Below are 27,975 nucleotides of genomic sequence, written 5' to 3' on the forward strand. Positions count from 1 at the left end.
TTCCTCTCCTTTTTATTCTCTTCAGAGCAAACACTCAAATACTCAGAGAGCCAAAGCAGCTGTCTCACTCTATGTCTGGATCGCAGGGCCCTAAATATTTATAGGTCTTTGAGAATTCCAAGTCTCAAGTTCAGGTGGGATGCTATTTTTACTTGGCTGCCGTTTGAAGACTTACTTGCAGTGGTTAACACACTAGAAGATAACTTTTTTGACTATAACTCTAATACTTTCTAATTTGGAAAACTAATTAGAATTAGTCATTCTAATTTAGTCATTAGAATGACTAAAAAAATTTAGTCATTCTAATTTGGAAAAATATTCATACCAAATATTTTATTTGGTATAAGTAAAATAAAAATACCCACAATACCACTGTCAATGTAACACTGTGATCTCCTTTCCTCTCTCTATGTGTATATGCATATAGACACACAATATTCAGATTTTTATGATGTTTTCACATTTTACATACAATTCTTATTCTGTTTTTATTAATCTATTATTTTATTATTTCTTTACTGGAACATAGGCATTTCCCCATGCCAATAAATATTTTTTGAAAATGTTATTTTAGTAGCTAAATAATATTCTGTTTTATCCACATATAACATAAGAAAAATGGTTCTCCCATTTCTCACTACTGTGGCAGCCCTGGCACTAAATAATGGAAAGGAAGTTACCACTAAAGGCAGAAAGCTGGGAGGGGAGTCTCTGGGAATAGCCAGGGGACAAAGGTATAGATAGAAAATACCAGATGAACATGAGGTGTCAACCTCCTAGAGCACTGCCCTGATCCTGTTGGTTCCTTTCAATGGCTCTTACTCCTGAACAAAGCCCAAACTTCCAAGTCAGCATTTAAGGCCTCCCACAATTTGCTACAACTCACTTTTCCAACTTCAGTTCTTACTGTACTTGTTTACGTTTTCCCATGTTTCTGCCAAATGGGCTGGTTGCCTCTTCTTTACATAGAAGTCAAAGGTCTTTGCTCCCTCCATACCCATGCTCACTCTTTCCCCTTTACTTTGAAAGTCTCTGCCCTTCCTTATAGTGACTTGTCTACATCTTATCCATTGTTTCAAGATGCAGCTTGAATAGCACCTCCTTCATGGAGCCATGCCTGAGTCTGTCTATCTCTCCTGGCCAGAGTCAGTGTTTTTCTCCTCTCAGTTTTATCTTTACCTATGCATCAATCTTTACTTGTATTATGACTATTTGGGCACACATCTTATTACTCCTTTTAGATTACGCATCAAAATTTTTGAACATTTTCATGTCACAGTATTGTCTTGAACATTGTAATTTTTATTGGCACACACTAAGGAATTAATAGCATCCACTGTTATACTGCTCACATCACTTTGTGTCCTTATTTGAGTAAAACTCACCTGACTGGTCTTTCTTACATTCATCAGAGAAATGTTTTTTGATGGTAACTGATCTCCAAAGATGGTCCCCAATATTTCCCCTTCACTCTATAAATTCCCACACACATCAAGACGTGGAGCTACCTCCTACCCCCAACCCTCAGAATCTGGGCTGGCCTTGTGAATTGGCTTTGACAAAGAGAATGCAGTGGAAATAATAGTCTTGGACTTCCAAACCCAGGACATGTTGTGAGGAACCCATACTACAAAGCAAAGAGCCAAGGTTGTCTTTGACAGCCACAGCTGAGCTCCCAGTTGACAGCCAGCAGTAATTATTGGCCATGTGGGTGGATCACATTGAACATTCCAGGCTACTCAAACCCCTAGACAACTGACCCAAACCCATGAAGAAGAAGAACACAAACCCATGCAGCCGACCCTAGTCAGCCCAAGAATCATTAAACATAATAAAATGGTTGTCATTTTAAGCCACAGAATTTTGGGGTGGTGTGTTACACAACATATAAACCTAACACTGATACACAAGTTAAACCATGTGAATTGCTGATATTGGACAGGTTTTGACTGACAACCTCATATAGTTCAACCTAATGTGAATAATGCCTTGATATTGTTCTATTGCTCTTAGCTCTTATTCTAAGCAACTTATAACGCTCTTGTCTCAGAACCCACTCAGCAAAGAGAGGTTGAAAGTTATCACCATAACAGTAAATAATAATAACAGTAAATAAAAATAAATGAATATTATGTATTGACCAAAAATTTAACAATCCAACAGAGAAGTGTGCTGTATATACTAGTGGTCCATACACAACACTAAAGAGAAAAACCCCCAAGTTCAGCTTTTCCAAACTTCAGTTCTTTATATACCACCTTCATGATTTAGGGCATGTCTTCATACTCACTATAAGATTATCTACATTATTTTTACTCAGAAAAATCATTTTAGTGAAACATTATATCCCTCCCATCAATGGACCTATTTAAAGAGACTCAAAGTGATAGAATGTCACTGGCCCTCTTGGAAGCTTATATGTTAAGATAGACATATTTACATACCCACAGGCTCTGATTAGATCATCAGACACACAAGTAGCACAACATGTGTCTTAAAACACAAAAGATCAGAGTTCTTTCTTAGCAACATTGTGAAAAACCCAAGGCTTTCATCTCCTATTTCTCTTTTTCAGTATATTTACCACTCTCCAAACCACAACCTGAGGCATCCATTTCTTCCTAGTACCCCAAATCGCTGGTCTACACAATGACATTTGATCTAGAACCCTCCTCAGTGGACAGCACTTAAGCTCCAAAGATTTCTTGTCTTCTTTTCCAACCACTTTTATCCTGTTCACCAACTCTGTGGGTCTTGTTCTCCAATAGAGAGAGTTAATATAAAGAATTCATCTAGACTACTTTGTTCATGCTTATGCTTTCAAGGTACCACGTATACACAAACTATTTTAATTTTTGGTTTACTTCTTTGTATTCTGGCCATTCCATTAAATATTTGAGGTAACTTATGGAAAGTGTTTAATAAAATAATAAAATATGAATGTAAGGAAAAGGCACAAGAGCCAGAAGAAAATGCAAACTGGTACAGATGTAACCAAGGGGAAAATAGCACTCAAACAAACAAAATGGTCCATAAAATACCACACATATGCTATAGTTTATATATAAATTTGACTAAGAATCTCCTGGTTGATCAAAGAATTAAGAAAACAGGTCTTTTATATTAATCTCCTTAATCATGATTTAGAAGAAAACTAGTTTCTTCAGGTAAATGTTGTTTCCTGCATTGTATTCTAAAATTAATCTCTTATATGGATCCTTATAATGTGGAGCAGAGAAGTGTAAAATATAAAAACATTCCTACAACAAATAGAGAAATAGTTTCTAGAGAGTGTTTCTAGCAGTAGTCTTTGATTAAAAGTGAGTTCAGACTTCTACTTCTAGCCAAGGTAAGGGGTTGGATTTACCATTACAACTGAAACAGTGACAAAGCCAGAGAAAATATATGAAACAATGTTTTTCAGTCATTAGATAGGAGGTTGCAAAGGACAGTGATATCGGGGAGAGTGGAAACAAATGAGGTAAGTCTTCTGATTGCCCAGATTTACTGCCTGGAGAGAGTTTCCAGGCTATAACTTGAAGAGAGAGGGAACCCAGGCAGAGCCTGGTGACTTCCTGAAACTGAGAATGGTTTAGAAGTTGAGAGAGGCTAGGGTTGGTAAAGTGTGCAGGACAGAGTTCCAGAGAGGAGAGAGCTACACAGAGAGAGCTCTGGAAATCTTCAGAAAATCTCCAAGTCTTCCTCAAGCTGGGCTATGACAGTTTCCTTTGAAAGAAAACTACCCACATCTGGGGAAAGAACCACCCAATAAGAGCAAGGGGAACAGTTCTTGGGTTTCCACAGGACAAAGCATAGTTTGTGCTCCCTTCAACAAGAGTGGGAAAACTCATAAATCATGGGATATCAGGTAGAATACTCAAGAGAGTATTGATTCAGTAATAAAAGAAAATTAGCCCTGGATTAAAGGTGGCTCCAGTCTCACAAAACAACACTTAAAAAATAAAAACCTCAAAAGGGTCAACATTTCTCCAAGTAACTTAGCTATGACCTAGAAGAAAAGCTCAGGAATATTTATAAGAATATGAAAATATCCAGCACCAAGCAAGGTAAAATTCACAATGTCTTACGTCTAATAAAAAATTAAAGATCACAAAAAAGCAGGAATGTATGACTCATATTAAGGAGATGGGTCAAACAATAGAAACAGACCCAGAAATGACACATATGATAGAATTAGCAACAAGAACATTAGAAGTTATTATAATGATATCTAACACATTCAAGAAGGTGAAGGAAACTTGAGCATGGTGAATAAAGGCCCAAGTAGAACCACTAGCCATGAAAACTACTACTGGGATTTTTTAAAAAAACACACATTGAGTAATAACAGATTAAACAATGTAGAAGAAAAGATTAGTAAACTTGAAAACATAGCAATTGAAACTATTCAAAATGAAACACAAATAGAAAAAAGACTAGAACAAATAAGCAGAGCATCAGTGAGCTATGGGGCAATGCCAAGCACCCTTTTGTATCTGTATTGGAGTTTACAAAAGGGAAGAGGTGGGTGGTACAGAAAAAAAATTTTTTGAAGAAATAATGGTTGAAATTTTTCCAAATTTAATGAAAACTATAAAGTCACAGATCTAAGAATCTTAACAAACCACAAACACACACACACACACACACACACAAATCATAAAGAAAACTATATGAAGGCACATCATAATCAAATTTCTTAAAGCCAGTGTTAAAAATATCCTAGAAACAACAAGAGATAAAAAAGATGTTACATTAAAAGAACAAAGATGAGCAGATTCAGAAGAAAGTGAAACATTTCTAAAGAACAAAAGCAAAAACAAAAACAAAACCCTGTCAACCTAGAATTCTATACCAATAAAGTTCTCTGACAATTTATCTGATTAACTTCCACATTGGAGGAAACTACTGTCCTGAAAACTCATGTGAGGCAACAGGATGATACCTGTCTCTGAGCACATTGTAATTTAATGGAACATAATTATTGTATGTTTATAAAATAGCATAACCATTTGAATGTATAAATTTGTTAATTAAATTATCTATTCATTTTTTTAAACTATCTTTCAAAATGAAAACTCAAAAAGAAAAAAAACCACAGAGACTTTCTCAGCAAAGAATTCATTACCAGCAAACACGTGTGTACTATGAGAAATGTTAAAGGAAGTTTCTAAACAGAAGGAAAATGATGGCAGAGGAAAATCTGAATCTACAGAAAAGAATGATGAGTACTAGAAACGGTAAATATGTGGTTAAACATAAAAATTTTTCGTAATTTTCAAATATCTTTAAAAGATAATTGACTTTTTAAAGTAAAAAACAACAGCAACGTATTGTAGGGTTTATTACACCTGTAAAATAAAAATATCTTAGCACGAAAGCTGGAAGGGAGAGATAAGAAAATATACTATTATAAAGTTCTCATATGTGAAGTGGTGTAATAGTTAAAGATGCACTATAAATCCTAAAGCAATTACTAAAAACAAAAAAATAGAGTAATAACTAATAAGCCAGTAAAAAGGGTAAAGTGTAATTATTAAAAATATAACAATCAATCCAAAAGAAGGCAGAAAAAAAAGGAAATATGGAGTAAAAAACAGATGGGATTATCTTACACCATACACAAAAATCAACTCAAAGTAGATTAAGACTTAAAACTGTAAAATTCCCAGAAGAATATGTAGGGGAAACCAACAAAGGACAGGTATCCAGAATATATATGTATACACATATGTATCTCCAGCTCAAATGATCCTAAACACAAAGAGTTGTTAAATGTATGAAAAGATGTTCAACCTCACTAGTAATCAGGCAAATGCAAATTTAAACCATTATGGGAAATCATTTTATACCCATAAGAAAGGCAAAATTTTAAGTCAGACAATGCCAAATTTTGGTAAGCCATTTAGTAATGTGAACTCTTATTCACTGCTGGTGGGAGTATAAATTATTTCAATCACTTCAGAAAATAGTTTGGCTTTCCTTATAAACCTGAAAGTGTACATTTCCTACAACCCAGCAATTTCATTAGAATGTATACACTTTATAGGAATTATTGCACCCTAAGTTAACTCTTACACATGTTAGTCAGGAACATGTAAAACAGTGTTTATAGATGCTTTGATCAGTATTGTAAAAATGGAAACAGCCCAAATATCCATCAACAGTAGAATGTAGGGCTTCCCTGGTGGCGCAGTGGTTGAGAATCTGCCTGCCAATGCAGGGGACACAGGTTCAAGCCCTGGTCTGGGAGGATCCCACGTGCCACGGAGCGGCTGGGCCCGTGAGCCACAATTACTGAGCCTGCGCGTCTGGAGCCTGTGCTCCGCAACGGGAGAGGCGGCGATAGTGAGAGGCCCGCGCACCGCGATGAAGAGTGGCCCCCGCTTGCCGCGGCTGGAGAGAGCCCTCGCACAGAAACGGAGACCCAACACAGCCAAAAATAATAAATAAATAAATTAAAAAAAAAAAAAAAAAAAAAACATTAAAAAAAAAAAAACAGTAGAATGTATAAATAAGCTGTAGCAAAATCTCATAATGAATATACAAAGCTAAATACAATATGGATGAATTATTCAAAAACATAATTTTGTGTGAATAAAGTCATAGACAAATATACCGTTTGATTATTTTTATGTAAAATTCAAAAGCTGGCAAACAAAATAATGTTCTGCTTAGGGTTTCCTATATAGGTATAAAATCTCCAAAGAAAGGGAATGGTTAATGTATAATTCAAGATGTCGCTTATGCCTCAGTAAGAGAGCTGCAATCAGTGAGTAGCATCTAAGAGGCTCTGAAGAATAGTAATGCTCTATCTCTTGGCCTTAGTGGTACATACAGGTGTTCACTTGCTGCCCTTTAATATGTGCATGTTCATCTGCATTCACTCTTTCTGTGTATACTATATAAAAACAAATTTTTAATTGCAGATTCCAAGGTCACAAAACCAGATATTTCAGTTCAATAGGTTAGGATGGCCCCAAGAAATGTGAATGTTTGTCAAGTTCCCACGATGATTCTGATAAAAGTAATCTGAGGACCATACTTCAAGTATCTGCTTATTATTTCTATGGGTTTGAACTCTTTGGTCTTGGAACTTGACATTTCACAAAGAGCTGCAACATGAATAAAGGAGGCAATTTATAATAAATAAACACACAACTCTTTCAAGTCCAGAAATTATCAATTTACTATACAAAAAAACCTAAACATTTACAAAAGAAAATCAAAAGAAGTTGCATTTTTAGACCACATTGAGAAAGTTACACAAGAGTCTGATGAACAAACAACATCATAAAACGTCTCCGTACCATATCAGTACCATCCAGAGAAATCCAATCAACCATTATACCATAGGTTGAAGTGTTTAGTACCTGAAAGTCAACCCAGTGCCCTCTTGGTTTATCGTTTGCCTATAACAATATAAAACTCTAACGTCTTTACAAAACATGGAACTGTTGTCTATGAACTTTATAGGAATAAAATTTTGTTAAAGGAAATAAAATATTAAAAAGATGACATAGTTCAGCTGCCAATCAATATTAAGATGCATTAAGTTATAACAGTCAATTCAAGCAACATTTTAATAATTATAGAAATGTGACTATAGTGTGCTGATATTCCAAGCAATCTTGTTATGGCATAGTTTTATTTTACATATATACAAATCATGTTATTGCATATACACATCAAGAAACTACTCCAGTCGTCACATCTGAAAGGTAGTGCCTATTTTTTAGGCAGAAATTTTCCTTTGGCTTCTTGCTCACAACAAAGGGCATAGGCAGCCATTTCTTTCCAAGAGTTCACTACATTCAAGGAAGTCTGGACTCCTAGCTTGTTGTTTTCCTCGTGGAATGATGAGCAGTACTGAGGATTTGAACTGATAAATAGTGTCTCTGATTGAACATTTCAAACATTAGCTACACTTTTGATTTCTGTGCTTCTACAAGACTGTATGACCCTTTCATGTTGGCTTTTCTAGCAAAGTAAATAATCATTCCAATGGCAGGTATTATTAAGGAGGATGCACAATAGAGCACGAGAAGTTCAGGAGAAAAATAGTGCTTGTTACTTTCTCTTCCTGGAAAATAACAAAATGGATGCAATTAATGTCTAGTATAAAAAGAAATTGTTTAATAATAATAGTTACATGTTTTATTTTAACAGTACAACTCGTTCTCTAAAGAGAAGTGAATCAAAGTAGTGATAAGAACCAACAGGACCCAAAATGCATATTTCTTTGAATTTTTCAAATAATCAGTTAGCAGTTGCTATGGTCATGATGAGTCTAAAGATGACAGTTGTTGATTTCCACAAACTTGGATTCAACTAGATTCAGGTTCAATAGCAGAATGGAAGGAAGGGCGCAACTTTTTAGGGCTCATTTAGAAGAGCAAGAATAGGAGAAGAGGGTTTGCTTTGGGAAATAGAAACATATACTAAAGAACTAGGACTCTGATCATTATGAATTAAAATAACTAAACAGTTCTCCAAGAAAAGCCTTGTAACACCTAGAGTGTAACCATTATAGTCAAACACCACATATAAGATAGTAAGGGAAAGAATTCTTATCGATGGCTTTTTTAGAGATATATAGAAAACTTTGTATTTTGTATTTCTGAAGTAGGGCATCTTAATATACATTATTCCTCTTCAGCATTTATATCACTTCTTGATAATATGAAGTTTTTTGGATAGCATTATGTTTTAGCTTAAATGTGACTTACTCAGAGAGACATTCTCTGACCTGCATCTCCTCCAGCCTAAATAAGAAACCCTAATATACTTTCTTTCCTAATATAGTTTTATAACCCACTACACTTTCCCTCTATAGCTCTAATCACAGCTTGTAGTTAAACATTTGTTTGTTTGATTATCTATTAATTTTGGCTTCCTCCTTCAGACTGTGAATTACGTAAGCACATGTATCTAGTTTCTTTTTGATCCACCACTGAATAGCCAGTACCTGGCTCCTTGCTTGGAGTAGCTTGCACCCAATAAATATCTTTTGAATAGTAATATATTTTTTTCTTTCTACATCCTGTCATTTTGTCATTTTGTTGTAAATTGGGTACATAAGGTAATAGTATACAAAAACTTTAAAATTAGTACTCTTTCTACTTACAAAAATCATCTGACAGCTACAATACTATTTAATATCTTAACCTTATAAGAACATCTATAGAAGATAGCATGGTATTTACTGAAGTTTCATCTCTATTTATATTTACTTTTGCACAGCACTGTATGACCTCACAAATATTGTTTCTTCAAGTGACGTATATATTGTCTCAGTCCTGGAAGAAATGAGTGATTTGACCTTGATAATCATTGCTTTACTTCTAGGAGTTTCTAATCATTGGAGATCAACCAAGAAGAAAAGAATCACTGGAGTGGGGCTTCCCTGATGGCGCAGTGGTTGAGAATCTGCCTGCCAATGCAGGGGACATGGTTTCGAGCCCTGGTCTGGGAAGATCCCACATGCCGCGGAGCAACTAGGCCCGTGAGCCACAACTACTGAGCCTGCGCGTCTGGAGCCCGTGCTCCGCAACAAGAGAGGCCGCGATAGTGAGAGGCCCGCGCACTGCGATGAAGAGTGGTCCCCTCTTGCCGCAACTGGAGAAAGCCCTCACGCAGAAACGAAGACCCAACGCAGCCATAAATAAATAAATAAATAAAATTTAAAAAGAATCACTGGAGTCAGATGACGGGAAGTCCAGTTTTTTGAATTATTGAGGTCAAAAACACTTCACCATAAACATAATGAAAATTGCCTTATTTTTCTACTTTCCCTCACTAGAGTAGAGCTAGTCAGAGTACAAGGGTAATATTTTAATAGAATTTCCATTATCATAATTATGGTTAGGCATCAATATTGATAACCTGCTGAGCAATGGTATCTCTGCTCCTATTGTTTTCTTTTCAATTTAATAAATACTATCTTTTGCCTTTGGTTTTCCCCTCAGATATCTGCAGTAAAATACAAATTCGCTGCTGAGTCGGTTACCAGGGCAACCTTCAAATACAATTTTCTATTAGCTGTATCAACACTGAAAATCCTAAAGACTCCCAACCATTTCTATCACTGGAATACATTCAAGCAGATGTATTTGTAAAAAAAAACAAAACAAACCAAAATTAATTTTAAAACTCAGCTAACTACAAAAGATGACTAGTTGAAAATTCCCAGGAAAAATGTCAAATTTTTGTTTCCATTCATTTGTAGTTATTTTAAACCATATTTAGTTTGGGGGTTCTAACTGAGTGCCTAATGTGCTTTAATTGGTTCATTTAAATAATGAGTGAAAAATGGCAAATATGTAAGTTACTAACTTAATAAAGCAATTAGAAAAGACAGCAATGTATGAGAGATAAAAACTGGAGAAGAAGCTTTGGTATGTCTTTAAAAGAGAATCGTTAACTACAAAAAGAAATATAAAAATGTTAGGAGTCCAAGTTCCTGGGACTAGGCTTAATTAAAGGTGTTCTGGAGGCATTGAGGATTAAATAGGAATAAATGAATTTCAACCTACTCATAACCAAGCTCTCAGTCCATCCAGAAACATCCCCAACCTCATAGGAAGCACTGATTACATACACCCCTGTGTCACGTTGAGTAACATGATACAAGGTAAATGTTCCATTCTTTGAACACATAGTAACTTCATTGGCCAGATCAACTCTTTTCAGGATAATCACTGCAGGTGGATGACTAAAAGTTTTACATGTAATCGTGATATTTTCCTCTTCTTTAACATTTCTACATGGATGTATTGATATTGTCATGTTCTGAGGAGGTACCATGAAGACAAGAAAACATACGGTAAGGTCTTGTAATCTTGAGAGATTTGGTCAGATGAGTAAAATTTTAACCCATTTTCTGACCCACGTTTAAATTTTCTTTACACTGATGAGTAGTTGCTAACTCTGAGAGCCCAGTGCCAGAGGCTCTTAAGAATTGGCATTTGATTGCAAGAATGTTCACTTCAATTTTGGCTTCCAACACAGTGGGAGCTCATTAGCACTCAAGGAGTGGGAGACAGAGTAGTAAAGGCTGACTTATTCTGCTTCCACTGATAAGATCAACAGATCCTACTGTGTGTTCACAGGAGGAGTTAGGAGGTTAAGAGGCTTCTGAAGTTTCTCTGCTGGGGCCACTGCCCCTCCCTCCCTCTCTCCATCAGAATAGGGTAAAATGGACAAGGAGCTTGGATTTTCTAAGGAGACAGTTCTGTAGTCTAGAGTTTCCTTTATGTTGTCCAGCATTAAGATCACCATACTCAATTATTATCCTGAGGAGAGTCAATCCAGAAAATATGTAGTTACTGCGTGTTCAGAGAGTGGCACTCTCTTCTGGTAGGAAGAAAAAGGGTCTGGATAGAACCTTTCTTTTTCCACGTGCCAATTCTACTTCTCTAGTTTCCTTATAACGCCCAGGGAAAGGTTTTGAAAATACATTTCAACACTTTGGAAATGCAGGACCTCAGAGACCAGTGATGAATTGTCAACGTTTAAAAAAGCAAACGGGAATTCTGCACTGACCAATGATTGATTGATGTCAACTTCCTGGCTGAACTCCATACGATAGAGCAGCTGTGCGTGATTATTTTAGGAAACACTAAGAAATAACCATAATCATCATGGAATTCAGTTCCATTTTGCCCACTCATTCACCTAATCCTTGAAATTCGTTACAATTCACCAAGCCTCTGACCGATTATAAAAAATAATAAAAAACAAAAACAAACAACAAACCTTTAACATCAAGTGTTATGCTTCTTAATTGCAAGCCAACTTCATTTTTAGATTCACATTCGTATACTCCCGCATCCTCCAACTGGGCCCTGTGGATGGTATATGCACCATCTGTAGACTTCAGCACTATGTAGCCTGACTCTGCTTTTTTCTTCAGGATTATCAAAGTTTGGGGAACATTTCCACATGTACAGGAGATAATGACAGTGTCTCCTTCCTTGACACTCTCAGAAGGAAAAGCTGTAAGTCGTATATCTTTTGGAGCAACTGTGGAAAGAATTTAAAGATATCTCTGACTGAATGAAATATAAACCAATCCCATATTAATTTAATGACAGTAACAATAGCTGTCAAGATGGTATTTGTGCTTACTGTTTGCATTAAATATTTAGAGGGGTAATTATAGAAGTCAAGCATTTACTGGATTGTTGTAAATGATCACATTTTTAATAAAAGAAGACAACTCTTATGCTTCTTTCATGTCCCTTAATATAATTCTTTACTCAGCCTAGCCAACGAATAAGTGTTTTAAAAACAGCTGTAGATTTCAAATGTGAAAAAGAACTTTTTTATTGTCACACTGCTGTGCAAATATTTCTTTAAGTATAAAGGCCTTTACAGGCTTCTGAGTTCTGAGCTGGACAACCCCAGATCAAGAAATTAAGCTGTGCTTACAATCCTTAACAACACCAATTATCCTGGGCTAAGTACTTGACATACAACATCTCTGTTAATATGCAACCTGTGGAGGGAGGTACCACATCACCATTTTATAAGTGAGATCCCCATTAAGTTCATCTGTTTTGTGACTTGATTTGATACTCTTTCCCCAACCAGAGCTACATCCTAAGGGCTTTCTTTAAGGTAGTGCATTGCCCTGCCAAGGTTCTTCTTTTAAAATACAAATTATTATTGTAATGATGTAACAAGAAAGTCACTAATATCTTAGTGGAAACAATACCAAGGGGTAAGATAGGAACTGACAGCTCTAGTGAAGAAGAGCACCTTGAACCCCCAAAGGGAAGGTATGAGGGAAATCCAAATCACTTCATGATTTTGCCCAAAACTGCCTACAGCTTCATCCTGTCAACTAGGGATTGTTTTGTTCTCAGTCTTGCCTCTCCATCCTGGCAAGAATGGGTCTGGATCTGCTAACTTCATCCACCCTAGTGATTCTATGCCATTAAACTGATAAACCAGAGGGCATGGTCACTGCTACTCAATCTCAGAGTTTATAAAATGTTTAAGTGCCTTCTTAGGCTTCTAAGCACATACTAGCAGTCATCTTGTGAGATTACCACTCATAGTTTAATCCAGCTAGATAAGGTAGCTTTAGTCCTAAGTAATTTCAAAATACATATATACATCTTCCTATCCTTATTTCAATGCCATAATCAACGCCTTGTAAGTGTAACTGGAACTCTTGGCACAGTTCCTGGATTCCACCTGCAGTTGAAAGAATTTTAGGATAAGTGACTTGGAATGGCTCATGTGGAAGTGCTATTCCAGGAGCTTTCCATGCAGAGGAAACACCATGAGCTCTTCAAAACGCTCAATGCATTCTGTTTCAGTAAAAATTTTGTTTGTTTCAAAAAGGACTTTGTTCAAAACCAGTAACACAACCAAAATAAGACAAGCAATCATAACTCATTGAATCACTTAGCTCACCTTGGATAATTAATTCGACTTCTTTTCTGCTTATTCCAACCTGGTTAATGCCTTCACAGACATAAATACCAGAATCTTCCATTTTTGTAGACGTTAAGGTAAGAGTGGTGTTCTCAGAAAGAGGCTGTAGATCCCCATTACTTAGCAGCCTGCTCCACAGGATTTTCGGAGCTGGAAGGCCATCGCTAGAGCATGTCATATTCACAGATCTACCTTCCTCCAGGATGGAGGAGGGGCTGACCAAGATGGTTGTATCCCCGGGAGCAACTGAAAAGGTAGGGACACTTGTTAGCTTGACTCTTTATACGCCGAGTTCCAAAGAGTTTTGATAATGTTGCGAAACTGGGCTATGGATTCGCGGATTAGAACAATTTATAAATCTTGATAACTTTCCAAAAGAGGTTTCTGTCCCCATTTACTTTAGCAGATACAGAACGATAGAGAGTAGAATATGGACACATCCTGGATATTTTCCAATGGAAATAAATTCTATATAAACTCTCTTACTATCAAAGAATGGATGATCAGTGATAGTATATACTGACATTTATGGTACATTAAACATGACCATGAACTATGTGAATCACCTATGAAAAGGTGGACTCTATTCTTCTACCTCTTGAATCTAGGCTGTCCTTTTTACTAACCTTGACCAATATATCCTGTAAGAAGTAACCCAGTAGGACTTCCAAGCCCAGGGCCCAAGAGGCCCCTTTCATGATCACCCTCTTGAAATACTGCACTCTGGTGACTAAACCTAGGCTACCTTCCTTGAGAGACATCACATGGAGAAAGAAAGGCCAAGAAACACCAGAGAAGGCCCAGACATGTGAGTGAGGCCACCTGGGACCATCCCCCACTGACCTGCCAACTGACTGACAAGGCATGAATGAGCTCATCTAGTACCACATTGAACAAACTGCCCATCTGACCTCTTCCCAAATTGCCAGCTTAGAATCATAAGCCAATAAACAGTTGTTTTAAGCACTGGGGGTGGTTTGTTATAATAATCATTATTTTGTTGTTCCTTTTCAATTATTTTTTTCCACAATGGTTTTAACTATCAACCTCATGTTAACTCTTGCCTGGCAACCATGATTTTAAAAAATTCATATTAAATTGTGGATACATCATGCATGTACTTACCATTAACATATAGCATCTGTGTACTCTGCCTTTGTTTGGGTTCAAATTCCATTTCATCAATAGGTAACTTAGCCAGACAAACAAGAACTTTTCCAGTATCTTCAGTGGTGGGGATGAAGGTCATTTCCAAACTCTTGGTCTCTAGGGATTTCTTACTTACATCTTCCAAAAAGATTTTATTCTTCATAATACTCTCCCCTTTAAGTAATTCAATTTCCAGCCGGTCAAAAGGATACACATCAGGAACCTTACAGCTTACAGTGACTGGGTTTCCACTCACTAACAGACCACTCATCTCAATTTCTGGATCTCTAAGGAAGGCTGCAAATGTCAAGCAAAAATGATGTTTATATGTGACAGTCAAGGAAAAACAGAACTAATCTCTATTAAATGCAAAAGTCTCAAAATGCAGATTTTAATTCACCTGGGATAGGATGATCACTAATATATAAATAACAACATTAAGTATAAATATTTATGACATTAAATATAAATAACGCTGGAAACAAAAAATACCTAGCACATCAAATCATCAGGTAATAAATATACTTCTTATTCTTCTCTAGTGATGCAATCTTGCTGACAGCTATGGACTGGTCTTTTCAATGGACATGGCAGCTTCCACCATCCTATTTAGTAACTATATATTTTAAACATCTTAAATATTTTCCAGGATGTATTGGATATTTACTATGTGCTAGCCCCTTAACATTCATTATCTCAGTCTTCAAAACGGCATAATCTAATGGGTATTAACTTATTTTACAGCTAGACAAACTTATAGAGAATGTATTTTACAGCTAGGGAAACATAGAGGCTAAGAGTCTGCCATTTGGCATCATATCCAGTAAGTTACTGAGCTGAGATCAGAATCTCTATTTCCTTGAGCTCAGAGCCCAGGCTTGGTTTCACAGAGCCACTCAGCCTCTCATCTCAAATAAGACCCAAGGGCACTTCTCAGTTTAGACATTTTCATTTGCAATGGCCAAGTTTAGGCAGAAAGTCTTAAATGTTCCTTGGATCATACTTGTAGTTAAGAAAAAACTATGAGATTTAGATTCTGAATAACATTTATAACACATCTTATGCAAATCAATAGAAGTGAGATCAGAGTGGTTATCGAGAGCAAGAGCCATGCTAAACTTTTTTTCTCCTTAAGCAAAATGTTGTTAAAGTGATACATTCTCTAATGTTTCTGTACGATGGGAAGGCTTCACTGCTGGGAATGTCCCTACATCAGCAGGTCCTGGACTCTTGGTAATATGATAACGCAATAAATTTACCCTTCCTCTGAGAGATTCAAATCCCTTTAAGGACATACTCTAACTCATGCTGAACAAACTCCTGAGGGGTAACACAAGTTTGGGCAGGATTTCTGGAGGAAAATCTCTACAATTGTTCTCTTGAATTCCACTGAATCAAAACAAGGCAGAATAACCTTCTCAAAAGTGTAACTTTAGGATCACTTTGCATATTTTCTCCCTCGTTCATTATAAACCGAGGAACTCCAGCAATGTCAATTCATAGAGATTTGAGGCTGTACAGGATTTTTGTTAAGGTGACAAGAACAGCAAGAAAAAGTGTAGTGTACGTATGGGGTGTAAATCAATATTCAAATCTAGTGCAGTCTCCTGGTTCTACTTTTTATCTGCCACTGACCATCCCCAGTGACCAATCTAACTCCCTGGCTTTCTCTTGCTCCCCATTGCCTCATTTCTCCCATCCTGCCAATCGGCTTTCAAATGTGCCTTCAAAACAGTATGCTTGGGCCTCACCCCCAATTCAAATAATTGAGCAGCAGTCATCCCACCCTGTTACCTGAGTGGATACTGACTCCACTCCTTGCACACGACCACCTCTGTACACCCCACATACACCCAGAGGGGCATGGGAAGCAGGGAGCATGCAGTGTGTTCAAGTCCATGATGAGAGAGTATCGACAAGACACAACCTAAGCATTGTGGATGCTGGGTTCATATGTAATATCTACTTAAGATTTAGGCCAATTAAGTTACATCAAAAATTCTGGTTCAGAGATTTAGGAACCATTCACAATGCTAAATTCCTCTTCTAAACACAAGGATCTTGTTGTGTATCACAGATTCGCATTCTGTTTGTTCCAGTGGAACTGGGAACAACAACAACAAAACAGTAAACAATTCTGAAAACCACTTACAGTAGAGCTCCACATGGATTCCCTTTTCCAGTTTCTTATGCCCACATGTCACGGTGCACAGATAAAAATGTTCGTTCTCAAATCTCACAGGGCTCAGGGTCAACGTGGACTTGGACCCCTCGCTCCTCACCTTCCCGTTCAGAGGGCTGTCTATCTGGGTTCTCCAAGAGAAAGATGGGGACTCGCAACCCATGACATCACAGGTCAACACAACTGAGTCGCCAATCTGAGCAGCAATCTGGGATCCAGGAGAGATCTCTACAGTAAACATTTTCTCTGGGGGATAAAAGAACAAGATGAAAAGAAGATAAGATTCTTTTCTTCTTTCACCACAGCTCAATATATGGTCTATTTTCTTCCTGGCCTCTTTTCAGCTAACATCTATGCCAGGAATAAATTACTCCTTTCCACCTTGGGACCTTCAGAAATGAAACCACATCTTTTAAGAACAAATGCACAAGACGCTGTTGATTCATTCATTCAACACAATGAATAAGGATAAAAATTTGTCAAGACAGAGGTTGGCATCTTTTCAACCAAAAAAATTCATTCTCCACTCAAATGTAGTTTATCAAATCCCTGTAACGGTGGAACAACAGCTCAGAAATATAAGAGGTTCCAGTGTGTCAAGCATTGTGTAAACCACTTTACATATATTATCTCATTTAATCCTCACAACTTCATGAACTGGTACTATTAATTCTGTCTCCCTCTCCTCCTCCTCTTTCTTCTTGAAGAAAAATGAGAAATAACCTCACCCAGCTTACAAGTGGCAAAATTAGGATTTGAAGCCAGGTGGGTCTGATTCAAGATCCCAGCTTTTCAATTGCTTGAACAACTAAATCAAATCATCCTCATGTGGAGATAAAACAAAATCTAAGAAAAGTACTGAGAAAAAGCTATACAAATATGTCTTCTGATTAGAAGCAATACCCATAACAGACCAACACTTAGAGATTCTGTATCAACAGAATAAAGCTGTACCATTGAAAGTCACACAGAATCACACTGAAAGCGAAGTCAAAATCTAAGCATTAAAGTGGTATGCAGGCCACCTCTTAAATTTGTTTGAAACAATATAAAAATACTTTTCTATTGACTCAGGGGCTGAAAACTGAGATGCCAGGGCAAACTCCTAAGTCTCAGATATCCAGAAAAGCTCTTTGGCTGCCAATGCCATCCCTGCTAGTTGTTTCTGACTAGATTGTGAAGAGTTTTACGTGACTATTTTAAGAAATGTGAATTTTAATTTATATGCAATTAGGGTTTGGTTGAAGTCATATAAAATGTGCACCTTTCTTGTTTAAGGTAGATAACTCTGGTAGCAGTGCATAGGATTATGTTGGGGGACAGAATGATAGCAAGGTGACCATTTAAAGACAATTAACTATAGTTGAAAAACCATGGAGTTTGGGGTTTAAATGGGTCTCTGTTAAATGCCACTAATGAGCTATGTGACTCTAGGCAAATTGTCAACTATTCTGTGCCTGTGTTTTTATTCTCCTCATAAGGTTGTGGTGAAGAAAAAAGACATAACATTTATAAAGTGGAAAGAGAATTCCTGGCAAATATTAGATGTACAAGCAATAAGGGTCATTATAAATCTCTGGGAGACACTATTCTCTCATCTGTAAAATGGATATAAAATACGTACTCGTTAGTTATTTCTTGAAGATTAGAGGAAACATATGTAAAGTGCCTGGAATATAGCTGGTGGTCAGTGGATGTTATTTATTGACAAGAACATCTTTCAAGAGTCCAAGTGAGAGATGATAAACTAAGGCAATGACAAGAGGGTTGAAGAAAAGAGGTCAGATTCTAGGGATCATATTGAGGTAGAACTGACAGGTTTTGGTGATATGGAATAGGAACATGAATTTCAGAGTAAACAGCATATAATACATAGTTCAAATCTTGGGAGTCCAGAGTTAGAAGGGAGGAGGACCAGATGTGGGAATCTGAGAATACTAATATTCAAGGGGCAGAAGGAAGAGAGAAAGCCAAGGGATGAGGCAGTGAAAGAATGATGAGAAATGGAAAGGAACCAGAAAAGCAGGGCCATGGAAGTTCTGGCAGGAAAGATTTCCAAGAAGCATGAGTAAGATAAATATATAATTGTATTAAAGTGCATGACGATCAGATGGATCATCAATAAAAGTTAACAAAGTAATTTTGGCATTGAAGCTATTTCACTATTGCTTAAATCCAAATGACGGCTGCTTTATCAGTCCTTTTTTCACATTCTGCTTACCTTGAACAATTAATTTCACCTCTTTTCTGTCTTTCCCAACCAGGTTAACTCCTTCACACACATAAATTCCAGAATCTTCCATCCTCATAGCAATTAAAGTGAGAGTTGCATTCTCAGAAAGGAGCTGTAGATTCCCATTGTCTAATTTCTTGCTCCAGAAAATCTGTGGAGCTGGTAGACCTTCACTGGTACATGTCATTGTCACGGAGTCACCTTCTTGCAGGCTTGTGGAGGGATTCACAGATATAACTGTGTCCTTGGGTGAGACTGAGAAGGCAGGGCACAATAGTAGTCATTGCTAAGCATCATCTTGAATCAATAGGGCTACTGTATTTCTCTCATACACTTTATTTACATGCTTTCACAAATTTGACAAACTTTCTCTGCCAAACTAGTGTAAAGAATTGCTGAGTTGGGCTTCCCTGGTGGCGCAGTGGTTGAGAATCTGCCTGCCAATGCAGGGGACATGGGTTCGAGCCCTGGTCTGGGAAGATCCCACATGCCGTGGAGCAACTAGGGCCATGAGCCACAACTACTGAGCCTGCATGTCTGGAGCCTGTGCTCCGCAACAAGAGAGGCCGTGATAGTGAGAGGTCTGCGCACCGCGATGAAGAGTGGCCCCCGCTCGCAGCAACTAGAGAAAGCCCTCGCACAGAAACGAAGACCCAACACAGCCAAAAATTTTAAAATTAATTAATTAATTAATTAATTTTAAAAAAGAATTGCTGAGTCATAAAAATTAGTCAATCCAGTTTCTGACTAATTTGATGGAGTTACTTTTTTTGATGTTTTGTGTTTTCAGATGGCCATAGATACTCAGAAATTAAGAAAACACTTAGAATAATGTGGTTCAGTCTCCCAGGTAAGGTAGAAGTTCCGGCTCAGCTTCCTTGCCAAAGGTTCATTCAAGTCAGCTTCAACACTTATGGTGCAAGGAAATCCACTGCCTTATAGTAAATACAGTCCATTTGATTTTGGACAGCTCTAATTATTAGAACATTTTCCCTTTATTGAGCTGAACTCTTCCTCTTTGTAACTAACTTTTATACACTGGTCATAGTTCAGTCCTCTACTGCTAAAGAATATATCAAATCCCACTTCTACATGACTGTCTTTCAAATATTTAGTTATAGCTCTCGTTTCCAAGTTTTATATTCTCTAGGAAAAATATCTATTTTGACTATTCTTCTCAAAACATTGATAAAACCTTTCCATCTCATTCTCTTTCAGCTAAACATGTTATAGAAGGCAATACTTCTTTTAAGTATGGTGTTAAAGCAGACCAGAGCATTTTAGTCTAGAACAAAGCACAGTGTGTCCACTCCTACCAATTTTGGGATTTCAAGACTGTCTCAGCTCCCCCAGCCGTCTCAGGGAGCATGGAGACAATCAAACCTCATCTCCTCTCTCTCTCCCCACACATATGTGTCCAGGTGAGCATACATATATTCACTCACACACAGAATAAGTGCCCACCTTGTAAAATCTCTATATCTTGATATTTCAAGGCATGGTATAAGAGTTTATGAAACATGATTAAAAAACATTTTATCACTTGAGCCTACTTCCTACTACCCAATCAGGTGGTATTAGTAGTCCTCTTTGATAGACTGCGAAATTAAGTGGCCCAAATTCACACAGTTAGTGGAGCCAGAACTTAAGCTCAACTCTTCTCAACACAAATTTGGTGCGCTTTTTATTAAATCATGCTATTGACAAAAATTATGCTCTCAATGAATCAAAATGGTGTAAAAACTACAAACACGTTTCTTCTTGACTTTAGCTGCTAAGTTTACTGCTGTATAGATCCAAGACTAAATTCCCATAGACTTTACACAAGTACTTACTGTAGACTTGCAGTTTTTTTGTAGTCTCCCTTACTTGGGGTTGAGAATCAATTTCATTAATGTGTAATGTAGCTTGACAAACAAGAGCTTTCCCAATATCCTCATCAATAGGAGTGAAGGTTACTTCCAAACTCTTCGTTTCCTGGGACTTCATTTCTGAAACCTCCAGAAAGTTCTGTGTCTTCACGGAACGATTGCCCTTCAGTAATTCTATCTCCAGCCTTTCAAATGGGTAAACATCAGGGACCAAACACGTGACTGTGACTGGCTTCCCAACCTCCAGGGGGCCACTCAAATGAATCTCTGGGTCCTTAGGGAAAGCTGCAAAGTTCAAACAAATACATACAAATGGACTTTTTGTTCATGTTGTATGAGGTCCCTTACTGATTTAAATCAATGTAAACTAAATCTAATATGTTTGCGAATACAGTCTTAATACAGCAGAATTAATTGTTTAAATAGCCTTTCATGGTTTGGGGTAGGTTCAAGAACTGGGATCTCCTGTTAGAGAGTTCAGTTCTGACGCTGCATGTACTAAGTGTTGCATGTTATCAGAGTAAAAGGAGGGAGAAGAAATTTATGTTTATTGAACACTTATGTGTGCCCATCACTGTGCTATTCATTTAACACCAATGACTTTATTTTATCCTCACAACAACCCTAAGAAATAGATACCACAATTCATAGATATGAAAACATAAACTTAGCACATGTGCATAACTTTCCTAAGGTCACACAGCTAGTAATGGTAAAGCTGGGATTTAAACTCAGGATTTTTATTATTCTGTACTGCTATTGAAGATTTTTTTTATGTTATATCACATTCTCTTATTTTAGTGAGGGCAGATATATTTCATTTTATGGATAAGGAACCTGAGGCTGAGAATGTCATTGCAAAGAATAGTTATTGGGCAAGATATGCTAAGAAATGAAAAGAACAACTCTAAATAATTGGCTTCTGAAAAATGGTGCCTCTGACAGGCATTCATCCACCAGAAAGGTACACCTGTGCGGTCTTTAAATTCTGGAAGGCATATTTGCCTCCCAAAATGCCTAACTCAAAGTCTAACTAATACTCCACTTGAACTTTTTAGTGTCAAGGGACACACTAGTTCAGTCAGCTATTGTTTTCCTTGCAAGGCTACTTTTCATTGCAAACCGCCAGGATGGTAACACATTGGCTCGATTCAAGACTGTGAAATAAGAATACAAAGTTTCCAACTCTAAAGAATATTACAATCAAATGTGGAATGGAGACAGGACTGTTAAACATAATGAAAGACAGACATTCTTGAAAAAAAAACAGAAAACTTCAGCCAAGATAATTAAAGCCAGAAGGGCCTTCATTTCTCTTTTTAAATCTTCAACTATTTGGTACTTGAGAGGAAAGGCAAAGGAACTGGAAATGTTTTGCTATGTGAAGAAACAGTATTTTTCATTTTTCCACCAATAGTCCTGTCCCTCATATTCTGAAAGAAATGCACTTATAATCCACATAGTTTGCTGTCAGGTAATACAAGAACTCACTACTTTCCCCTGTATTTACATAAGGGGGCCTTTCAAGGAGCTCAGGAGGCTGCATGGACATAAACTCTGCATGTACAGCCAGCATAATTGAAAGCAGCCGGCCAGGCACGGTTTCTTGGGAAGCACTAGCAACATACTGGCTTCTTGACGAATCAGTTAAGGTTACTGGACAAAGTTGGCTCCACTACAGCAGAAGAGAAGCAACATAAGTAGAAAAGATAATGAAATGAGGTCTTCCTGAAGAGATGACTATCAAGGATTCCAGTATTTTGGAAAGAGCAGTAACCAGAATGCAAGTGATTTATTTCAGGTTATTGTTTCACTCCTTTTGCTAACTTTCTTTGCTGGATTGAGAATGGATTGGGATACATTTTGGTAGGCTGGTAAAGGAGGGGTATTCATTCACATTCACAAGGCAAATGTAGTTCATTATACAAATATCTTTGAGGTTGAGCGATTGGGCATTAAGACTTAATGGCACCAAACAAAAACAAAAACAAAAACAAAACATCCTAAATTTATCTCTGCCAAAGTCAAATGAGTGAAATGTTTGCAGATATTTTTCTTCTAGCTAAAGGGGAAAATTTTGTACAGAAGTCCATTACTAAATTATAGATCACCTTCTTAATCTTTAAATTAATTTTAAGCACCAAATTGCATAAGAATAAATAAATGGGAAACCCCTGAAGTATGGAATTCATAAATCATTTAGACACATGGACAAGTAAACATATAAGCATATAATTGAATAGAAATTTTTTTAAATAAAATAAACAGAACCTTAGAGATCTTCACTTTATGGTTAAGAAAACTGAAGCCCAGAGAAGTTGAGTCTAACCCATGGTCACCATGTTTGTGGCAGAGTTGGAAATAGAAGCTAGGATTTAGGCCTCTTGTCTAGTGCTAGGTTCAGCTGTCTCTAGCTTTCTCGGTACACTAGGTCCTCTAGCCAAGAATCTGGACATGAATATACTTTTTTCTTTCTTTTCTTTTAAAAACTTATTTTAAAGCAAAATGGAGAGAAAATCAAATATTCTTTTAAGTACTCACAGTAGATCTCCACTGGGATTCCTTTTTCCAGTTTCTGAGACTCACAAATCACTGTGCACAGGTAATAGTGTTCATTCCCCAGACTAACAGGATCCATGGTCAGCGTGGATTTGGTCCCCTCATTTCTCACCTTCCCGTTCAGCGGACTGTCTATCTGAGTTCTCCAGGAGAACGATGGTGACTTGCAGCCTGTTGTGCTACAAGTCAGTGAGATGGAGTCACCAATCTGAGCAATAATTTTGGATTCAGGGAAGATGTCGATTTTAAAAGCTTGAGCTGTGAAGGCAAAAAGGAAAAAACAAACACTGGTTTGTTGAGTATTCTAGTCCTTCTTCTCTGTTCTAGTATAACACCCAAAATACAATCTGGCTGATCTCTTTCCTAAACTGCTTCCAACTAATGCAAGGCAACATTGGAGTCACTTTCAAAAGAAGGTGTTGAAATCATCTTTGCTTAGGAGAACTCTCACTCTGACCTTGATGCCCATTTATCAGAGTTGTTTTGTCACTAGCTAAGTTTGCTCTCATTATCAAGTGCAGGAAACCAAAGAGACAGACCTTCCTAGAGATAGAATCCAATTACTCATTTGACATTGGAAAAAGGTATCCAAAAAACATCAACTTTGCAGCTCTAATTATGACAATATAATGGTGTCTAACAATACTCAATAGCACATTAAAAGTTAGATTAAATTAAGTTTCCCCACTCTTTAAAAATCCTAGTGCCTTTCTTTACGACCATAACAAAACTGACTGAAGCCAAAATCAGGGCTAAAATGGAATGCTAGCATTTGGAACAAATCAAGGAGAAGAACTTACAAACTGCAAACACCATCCAAAGTATATTTGAGGCTCCAAAGATCACAACCATCTTCCTAGGCATTTTAAGTTGCTGTTGTTATGAGAAAATAATGGTTCCAAAACCCTTCTTTCTGTCCCCACTGAAAGTGCCTGGGAAGTCTTGAGCTCCTAAAGCCAGTGAGGTTCAGTGAGGAATGAAATAGAAAGTCTGCTCTTTATAAAGAGTCTTGTTGCAGAGACACAGAGGCGGAGGGAAATCCCTTCAAGGGGAAACCCGGAGCAGAGCCAGAAAAAAAGTTTAACTGACACCCAGCCAAGTCCAGTATTAACCCCTTCCGTTGCTCTCAGTACTGAAACTACTATCTCTGCCCTAGAAAAAGAAAACACTTCCAAGGCTATAAAATTAAAACTTTTCCTGATTTTTCATTCCAAAAGGATATCTTTGCATGAAATATATAAAGTAATGCTTGTGGCAGAATGAGGCTTTCTGACTCCAATGGGGAAAAGAGAGAGAGAAAAATAGTAAATTACACTCTAGTTTTTGAAGTGGCTAAACAAGCACTGTCATGTGAACTGATTTTTCTCCATTAGGAAGATATATTTGCAATTCTAAAACAGGGACTAAATTTCCTCTTGCAAAAAAAAAGGAAAAGATCCTTTCTTTTGATGAGTTATTTTTTAAAAGAGAGACAGCATAGTTTCTTAGTTTTATACTTTTTATTCACAACATAGTTTTTTTGACAACAAACATCCAGCTTCTGAAATGATTTTCTTGAGTAGAGAATAAAGGGACACCACCAGAAAAAGAGAAAGAATTTTCCTCTTCTGTTTTAGAAAAGTTACCAATTCTTTGGCTCAGTTGCTGGATAATTGGGAAGTCTTTTGCAGACTTAAATGTAAATGTATGGAATTCATCTGAAGTGGTAAATCTCTTAGACTGTGAGACTTAACCACAAACACAGTTAAAACATGAAAAATAATTTATCTTTTATGGGAGGTGATGACCACAATTTTATGCTCTTTTTCCTCGCCAGTGAAATGACTCTTTAAAAGGTATTTTTAAATGACTGTTTTTGCCTTGCACACACATACTTAAGTCTTTGCAAAATGCTTGCCCATCAAAAAGAAACCGGAATAGCCACTTCCTTGTATTAGACTTGTGCAGGTCTTCCTCCCGCACTGGATCATCAGTTCATATCATTGTCCCAGACCAGTTCTTGTTCAGCATTGTATCTACCTCTGCCTTCCCAATATCTAATGCATGGTTTTACACTTGGTGGGTACCAAAAAAGTGCAATCATAAATATTATAAATTAAAATTTGGAAGAGAAATTTCCAAAATGCTAACAATAATATGTAAATACTGCAGGAGAAAAATGTTGGATTCTACAAAAAAAAAAAAAAAAACCAAAGCTCACGGACTCCCAGGGATGTGTACAATAAACAGCCCTGTGCTATGTGACTGAGGAAGGCCATAACTGAGGTTTGGAACTGATAACTGTTCCTACACAGCTGGAGAGGTTCTGGACCTCCTCTTGGATGCTGATGAGGCTCCCACTCAAGGATAAGGAGAGAAAAAAAGTCGAAGAAGCTACTGGCTGTGATGGTATATAAGTGTGACTTCATCTGCCAAATAGCTAAGGATCATAAAAGGGACTTCAGGCAAAATTAGCTGATGAACAAGTAATCTAGAGGCCTTTTACAATGTTCATGTCATGGAAGAAGATTATCAGAACCATATATGTTGACTGCTTAACTCAGAAGAAATCAAAAGGGAATTATGGAGTTTTATTGTACTTCTCTGGGGTATAAAAACACAAGTGAACCATAGGATCCAAACTGGGATCACTGAGAACAAGTCATAGCAAATAACTTCAGTTTCAAGCTTGGATATGATTCCAAGCTTGGAACATTGGAGAAATATCTAATCTATTGAATTAGTTCATAGTGGTTTCGGCAGAAGTCCCTCATGACATACTTGAGTTGGATGCCATTTGAGGTCCTACCAGCTCCTCCCAGGTTGAGTTGACTGCATTCTCTTCTGTGACCTCTTCACTAGAGCATACTAGCAGTGAAGCACCTGTCATGCTGCATTTACCTGTTAACATGTCAATCATTCCTAACTTACAAACTCAGGGGTTTTCATTTTCCATCATAGCATCTAGCCCAGAATAAAATATTCTTAAAATTTGTGGAATGAACGCGTGAATAGAATTTCAAGTATAAGGTTAACAGATTGGGACTAACCTATCTGGATAGAGTGTTACTGTGTTTTTTCTTTGAAATTGTTCAGTTTAACATTTTTATCAGTAACATAGGAGAGATGATTATCTAATTTATTCATAATGCAAGATTGAGAAAGACAGTTAACCTTAGAGATGACAGAATCAAGATAAGGATGATCTCAAAAGATGTAATAATGGTCCAGATAATGAAGTGAAATTTAATGGGAATGCATTAAAGTCCAGCATTGAAATATAAAACATCAAAGTCTTGAGTAAAATATGGAAGAATTTTGACTTGATGGTAATCCATAAGAAGACGCTCTAATGGTTTTAGTGAATCACAAAGTGAACACAAGGCAACATTGTCATGAGAAACCAACATAGATGTTGATAAGCTCAAGGTGCACTCATAGCATTCAACCTTCTCATCACCTGAGGCCATAGTCTCCAAGACCATATTGGGAGCAGAGGTGTCTGATTCAAGGTTCTAGTCCTTAATGAGAGAGACTGACAAAATAGAGGGTGTCCAGAAGAAAGTGACAAGGCTGGTAGATGGCTTTAAAATCCCTGGCCTGGTAGGAGCTGTTGAAAGAGTAGGATGTTTAGTTTGGATAAGAGACACCTATGAAGTCATTTGATAAATAATGACTGATGTGTGAAGGAAGGAATATACCTGCTGCTCTGTGTTATATCAGAGGCTAAATGTAGGGCTTATTGGTAGGTAGTTACTAGATTTTTAGCTGTAGGAAGGCCAGGAGTATGTGTGTCCTGTTCACCACTAGAGCCTCAGCACTTAACATAGTGACCAGTAGATAATAGGGGTTCAGTAAATCAATACTGAATGAATAAATAACAATTCGAAAGAGAGCTTGACTCAGATCCCATTAGTCCTGAATTCAAATCCACTACTCCACCTAGGAATTGCACAACTTTGCGCAAGTATAGGTAACCTCTCTACACTTGTTTACACATGCTCAAATAGGGATAATAGTATCATTTCAAGTGATTCACATGATTTTTATGACTATCAAATCAAAAGTGATCATCTGTAATCTCTTTAAATAAAAATAACAAAGTGCTCATTGGTTCAAGATGGTGGAGTAGAAGGATGTGCGCTCACTTCCTCTTGCAAGAGAACTGGAACCACAACTAACTGCTGAACAATCATCGACAGGAAGACACTGGAACTCACCAAAAAGCATACCCCACATCCAAAGACAAAGGAGAAGCCACAATGAGATGGTAGGAGGGGCTCAATCACAATAAAATCAAATCCCATAACTGCTGGGCAGGTGACTCACAAGCTGGAGAACACATACCACAGAGTCCACCCACTGGAGTGAAGGTTCTGAGCCCCACGTAAGGCTTCCCAACCTGGGGGTCTGGCAACAACAGGAGGAGGAATTCCTAGAGAATCAGACTTTGAAGGCTAGAGGGAGTTGATTGCAAGAATTCTACAGGACTGGGGGAAACAGAATCTCCACTCTTGGAGGGCACACACAAAGTAGTGTGTGCATCAGGACCCAGG

General features: G+C 37.3%; 2 protein-coding genes across 3 annotated transcripts in view; one reads left to right on the forward strand and one right to left on the reverse strand.

Annotated features, from left to right (window-relative positions):
* LOC309656428 (uncharacterized protein) overlaps nt 1-27,975 on the forward strand; it is a 467,714-nt gene that overhangs the window by 173,951 nt on the left and 265,788 nt on the right. The window lies entirely within an intron of this gene.
* On the reverse strand, nt 7,172-27,947 carry VCAM1 (vascular cell adhesion molecule 1). Its single transcript, XM_082452020.1, has 9 exons — nt 24,241-27,947; nt 23,423-23,698; nt 20,846-21,166; nt 18,999-19,265; nt 16,748-17,023; nt 14,572-14,892; nt 13,426-13,692; nt 11,758-12,024; nt 7,172-8,083 (listed from the first exon to the last, which is right to left on the reverse strand). The coding sequence occupies exons 1-9, from the start codon at nt 24,302-24,304 to the stop codon at nt 7,923-7,925; spliced, it is 2,220 nt and encodes a 739-aa protein (XP_082308146.1). The 5' UTR covers nt 24,305-27,947; the 3' UTR covers nt 7,172-7,922.

The sequence above is a fragment of the Balaenoptera physalus genome (genome assembly GCF_965194825.1).
Source record: "Balaenoptera physalus genome assembly, chromosome: 1".
Taxonomy (NCBI): Eukaryota; Metazoa; Chordata; class Mammalia; order Artiodactyla; family Balaenopteridae; genus Balaenoptera; species Balaenoptera physalus.